This window comes from Nannospalax galili, unplaced genomic scaffold (genome assembly GCF_000622305.1).
Source record: "Nannospalax galili isolate Female #2095 unplaced genomic scaffold, S.galili_v1.0 scaffold1639, whole genome shotgun sequence".
Classification (NCBI taxonomy): domain Eukaryota; kingdom Metazoa; phylum Chordata; class Mammalia; order Rodentia; family Spalacidae; genus Nannospalax; species Nannospalax galili.
In genome coordinates this window covers 126,716-132,301 of record NW_008343206.1, presented here as the reverse complement: position 1 = coordinate 132,301, position 5,586 = coordinate 126,716, and the positions used below count along the sequence as shown (strand labels likewise).

Below are 5,586 nucleotides of genomic sequence, written 5' to 3'. Positions count from 1 at the left end.
AAGTTGAAGTATGCTTCTGTTTGTATTATCCAGGTGCCTAGATCCTTTCTTTATTGGTTATGTAAAGCTGGTTGGTACAGGGTTCAGGTTCTCTCAGGTTTAATTTGGAGGGAACTGATGGCTTCAGATCATCTATTCAGGAGTACCTACAGAAGCCCAATTCAGGTTTCAGTCAGGTACTCAGGCTTCCTTCACCACGTGGAGGCAGGATCTGGGCACTCTCAGGAAGTCTACCCTCTCAGGTTGTCTGCAGGGATCTTAGCCTTTGCCTACCAAAGCCAGATCTGCCCTGGGGCCTTGGGAGGGGCCTCACAAAATCCCAGGTAGGGGGATGGGTATGGTGCAATTAGGGGAAGCTCACCACCTCCCAGAGGCAGGATGGGGGCTGTCAGGCAGTCCCTTGCATTCTCAGCCCCTCTGTCAGAGAGGGGCCAGAGGGAGGCCAGAGCTCTGCACTCTCTGGTGGTCTGCTGAGATCAGAGCCACTACACCTTGGTGGACGGAGGTCAGAACCCACACCCTCTCAGGCTGTCTGCTAGGATCTCCAGCTTGAACTTTTGATCATTCTGCCTCCATTTCCCAAGTGCTGTGTCACCTTTGGGCTGATGTGAATGCTCTCAGTGTGTTGAAGGTGGGCTGGTCTGGGCCAGGTCAGACATGTGAGATGCATTTTTGCCCGGCAGAATGTTTACCTTACAGTGGGTTTATTCAGCTATAAATTCATCAAAAGTCAGAACTTTAATTTTAAAAGTGACCTAACTCAGGCGTAGTAGCTCAAGGCTGTATTCCCCACATTTGCAAGGCTGGGGCAGAAGGACAGTCACAAGATTCAGGCCAGCCCGGAGTCACACAGTGAGTTTACACACAGTGAGTTTACACACAGTGAGTTTACACACAGTGAGTTTACACACAGTGAGTTTACAGAGGGAGGAAAACCACGTCTCAAAACTACTGAGCCAAGCCAAAAAAATAAAACAAAAACTCCAACCCAAGCCTGGCATGGTTATGTCACACCTACAATCCCAGCATTTAGGAGGCTGAGGTAGGGTGACTGTTGCTAATTCTATGCTAGACTGGGCTACAGAGTGAGACTCTGGTCTCAAAAATTTCAAACAATAAACATCAACAAACAAAACCAAAACTCTGACATTTCTCTGAAATCCAAATATAACTCCGTGCTTTGGGTTTTCCTTAGTCCCAGCCCCGTCTTGGCAGCCCTGGTAATGAAGGGGTGAGGTCTGAGCCAAAGATAGCCCCTTCCCACTGGACAACACTGGGGTTTGCAGGGGTGAGGGGTGTACTATGGAGCTCTGCCCTCCCCCTGTCCCCGCTCCCTGCAGCCTCCATGGGGGCAGCAAGTGGAGGGCCAGCGACCACATGGGGCATCCATCCCAGCAGGTACCAGGAGGAGCCTCCAACCCCGTGGCTGGCTCCGCACCCCTGCCCAGGCGCCCCAGCGCCCTCCGCTCACCTTCACAGCCCACACAGACTGGTCCAGCGGGTGGAAGAGCTTGAAGCAGAAGCCATCCTTCTTGGAGGGGCGCTCGATGAGCTCGCAGCAGTGCAGCAGCACCGTGCCCACCCACTGGCCCACCTTGGGTGTCTTGTAGATGAGCAGCACCCCGGGCTTCAGCACACACCACAGCTTCGTCCAGCTCTTCAGGGTCCCTCGGATCTGCAAAGAGCCGTGTGGTCAGGATCACCCATGGAGGCTACCTCCGGGCCAGCTACACAGCTTGGTAGGGGAAGACTGGGGTGGTTTCCCCTCCCCTGACTTCCCAGGGATATGTGCTGCGTGCCCAGCAGGCTGGTACCACTAGGAGAAGGGAAAACCGAGCCACAGGTGGCTTAGCTGGGTTCCTTTCCCAGCTATTTATTGATAGTCTCATGTAGCCCAGGCTGACCCTGGACTTTCTATGTAACCAAGGATGACCTTCAACTCCTGATCATCCAGCCTCCACCTCTAGAACGTTGGGATGCCAGGCGTGCACCACCAAGCCTTGTTTTGTGTCTTGCTGGGGACTCACCCAGGGCTTCGTGCACACTGTGACAATACTCGACCAACTAAATTCCAGCTCCAGCCTGATTTTATTAGTTTATTTATTTTTTAAATATTTATAATTTTTATTTTATGTATATGAGTATATTGCCTGCATGTAAGTGCATCTGTGTCGGTCAGAAGAGAGCATCAGATCCCTTGGAACTGGAGTTACAGATGGTTGTTAGTCACCATGTAGGTGGTAGGAATCGAGCCCGGGTCCTATGTGAGAGCAGCCAGTGCTCTTAACCACTAGTCCCTTATTTACTTATTTTTTAAATATATTTTATTTATTTTACGTGTACGAGTGTATTGCCCGCATGTATGTGAGGGCACCCTTGTCATGTAATGCCAGGAGGTTAGAAGAGGGCTCCAGCTGGGCGTGGTGGTGAACGCCTTTAATCCCAGCACTCAGGAGGCAGAGGCAGGCGGATCTTTGTGAGTTCAAGGCCAGCCTGGTCTACGTAGTGAGTTCCAGGACAGCTGGGGCTACAGGGAGACCCTGTCTCAAAAAGACCAAAAAAAAAAAAGAAAAGAAGAGGGCTTCAGGTTCCCCTGGAACTGGAGTTAAATGGTTCGTAACCACCATGTGAGTGCTGGGTATCGAACTTGGGTCCTCTGCAAGAGTAGCCAGTGCTCTTAACCACTGAGCTGTCTCTCTAGTCCCTATTTAACTTATTTTTGAGACAGGGTCTTGCTATGTAGCTCAGGCTGGCTTTGAATTTGTGGTCCTCCTGTCTCAGTCTCTTAAGTGGTGGGATTACAGGCATGTGCATGGTGGTTATATGAGAAAAAACAGGGTTGCTCCAGATAGACTCATGTAAGGGCAGGGCAAGTTCAAAATCAGGGCAAATCCCTCCCAGGGGCCTTGGCTGGACCCGCGGGGGCCTTGGCTGTTCGAATCGTGAGATGTACCAATGATGAAACCAAAGTCTTCTCTAACTTCATCTTCAGTGGGAACCCAGTGTTCTACACAGAGCTCTGAGGTGCAGGAGGGGGAGCCCCACAGGCTGGGCTCCTGGGACACTGACTTTGTTATCTCTGTAGACCCAGAGTTGAGATGTTCAACCTCTACTGTAGGGAGGAGAAACTGAAGCCCAGAAACCGGGTGCCTTTGTAAGGTCTGAACTCAGCTTTGTGACCCCAGCTGGGAAGCCAGAGGGACGACCCCTCTGGGGACTCTGACCTAAGCCAGCAGGCCAGCCCCTCCCTGAATGCCTTAGAAATAGGTTTTTGGCACATGTGGCAGAAGGATGGAAGGTCCCAGTCCAGTGACAGCGTCCTTACAGGAGAGAGAAAAACGAGGCAGGGACTGGGGTGATGGGGCCACAATAAAGGGACACAGGAGCCCGAAGGAGACAAGAGGCAGGAGGAAGATCCCAGAGCCCTGTGGGGAATGTGGGTCTGAGGACAGCATCTTGACTTTGGAGAAGATGGCTTCAGTGTGTGCTCATCTGCTAGGTCAGCCCAGGGACATCAGACAGCTTTGCAGTGACAAACACATGGACCTGTCTCTCGAGTGTCACAGATGTCCCCAGCCTGTGGGAGAGACTGTGAGTGACACCCGCTTACCTTTAGGCTGTCAGCCATGATGACCACACTGGGGTCCGTCAGGGCACTGAACAGTTGCTTCGTGGCCCGCTTCTTTTCCTGCCGGTAGCTCTCCTTCTGGGCCTGGGATGGGCAGGAGAGGCGGGTCATGGAGAGCCCTCAGCACAGGGAGAGAAGAGGGTGCAGGGAAGTGACCCCCACCCCTCCCTGTGGCAGGCCTACCTTGAGAGCATCCTTCTTGGAGACCCTGGCCGTTGGGGAGACACATTCTTTGTCAGATCCATTGCATAGCCTGTACTCAGCCTGCAAGAGAGAGACTTGGGAGCTGGGGGTGTGGTGTACAGACTGGGGGCTAAGGCGGCTGGGGCAGCAGGGGTCAGGTCCGGAAAATACACACAACTCAGAGGCCAGCGAAAGGCATCCTGTCTGTCACAGCCGAGCACCCTCTGCTCAGCCTGTCAGCACTTATAGGGATGCTGTGGGTGGATAGGGAAATTAGGGTGGCAGATTATTTCCTGGGTACCACCCTGGGCACCCAGTAAGGATGAGAGGACTCCCACCTCTAGGCACCCAGGATGAGGCTTGGGGTCAGGGCCCGAGGAAACATAGGGGCTGTGGAGGGGGGAAGTAAATTCCAACAGTGTCTGACCCAGTCCTGGGGGATAGTCCTCAGGAAGGGGACAGCCAGGAGGTCCCTCAGTTCAAGGTTCAAGGTGACCACATGCCAGAGGGCTGATGTGATGGTTAGTGTGTATGGTCAACTTCACAGGTGTTCTAGTTAGCATAAACTCTCAACTTGACACAGACGAGAGTCACCTGAAAAGGGAGTTTCAACAGAGCGATTATCTTTATCTGGTTGGTCTTGAGAGACTGTCATGATTGTTAGTTGGTGTAGGAGGGCCTGGCCCATTGTGGGTGGTGCCAACCCAGGGAAGCTCGGCTAGGGCTGCATGCGGTCTAGCCAAGCAGAGGCTGAGTGAGCCAGTGCTCCTCAAGGTTTCTGCTGGAGCGCCTGCCCCGACTTCCCTCAGGGATGGACTGAGGCCTGGAAGTGTAAGCGGAAATAAACCTTTTCCTGTCCTGAGTTGCTTTTGGTCAGAGTATTTTATCCCAGGAACAGATAAGATTTAGAATTACCATGGAAACACGCCTTGGGGTGTGTATGTCTATGAAGGTGTTTCTAGAAAGGTAAAATTAACTTAAGAAGTCCCACCCTGAATGTGGGTGGCAGCACAGACGGGGGTCCTGGAGGAAGCAGGGCTGGAGGCTGGCTCAGTGGTTAAGAGCACTGGCTGTTCCTGCAGAAGACCTGGGTTCGGTTCCCAGTACCCACATGGTGGCTAATTACTTCCATAACTCCAGTTCCAGGGGATCTGACACCCTCTTCTGACCTCCATTGGGCATTGCATGACATGGGTGCACTTACATGCAGGCAATACACTCATACACATAAAAATTTCCAAACAGGAGGAAGCCAGCTGAGCACCAGCGCGCCTCTCTCTCTGCTTGCTGACCAGGAATGCAATGCGACCGCCCCCTCACCCCGGTAGACTGCGTGGGGGCGGCAACCTGTGCCGTTGACCCTGCAGATTCCACAAGTGTCACTATATGATATCAGTAAAGTGTCAACCACTATTGGAGCTCACGGAGAAGCATGTTTGTCTCAAAGTGTCTCCCAGGCCCCCCAACTCTGTGACAGGGAAGAGAACAGCAGAACGCCCCAAGAGTAAGGACACTGGAGACGGGCTAGAGGGTACGGCTGTTTGTCCCCCGAAGTGACCGAGCCGCAATGGGAAAGAGACAGCAGAAGTTCAGCTCTGGGAAGCTGAGCGTGGAGAAGCTCCATGGAACATGGGCTGACTGCCTCGCTTCCCTAGACTTCTGCTGGGATCTGATGATGCACCCGTCTGCCGGGCGCCTTCAGTAGTCTGCCGGGCGCCGTGAGCACCTGACTTGATGTGTTTCGCTGTCGTCTCCCCCTCCCCCTCCGCTCCCCC

At 53.2% G+C, this 5,586-nt stretch overlaps 1 protein-coding gene across 4 annotated transcripts in view; it reads right to left on the bottom strand.

Annotated features, from left to right (window-relative positions):
• Osbpl5 (oxysterol binding protein like 5) overlaps positions 1–5,586 on the bottom strand; it is a 70,239-nt gene that overhangs the window by 26,929 nt on the left and 37,724 nt on the right. For all 4 annotated transcript variants that reach the window (XM_029566496.1, XM_029566498.1, XM_029566497.1 and 1 more), the window contains 3 exons: positions 3,812–3,892; positions 3,611–3,712; positions 1,472–1,675 (listed from right to left, as the gene is read on the bottom strand). In XM_029566496.1, coding sequence (XP_029422356.1) covers positions 1,472–1,675; positions 3,611–3,712; positions 3,812–3,892 — 387 coding nt within the window. The remainder of the gene's footprint in view (positions 1–1,471; positions 1,676–3,610; positions 3,713–3,811; positions 3,893–5,586) is intronic.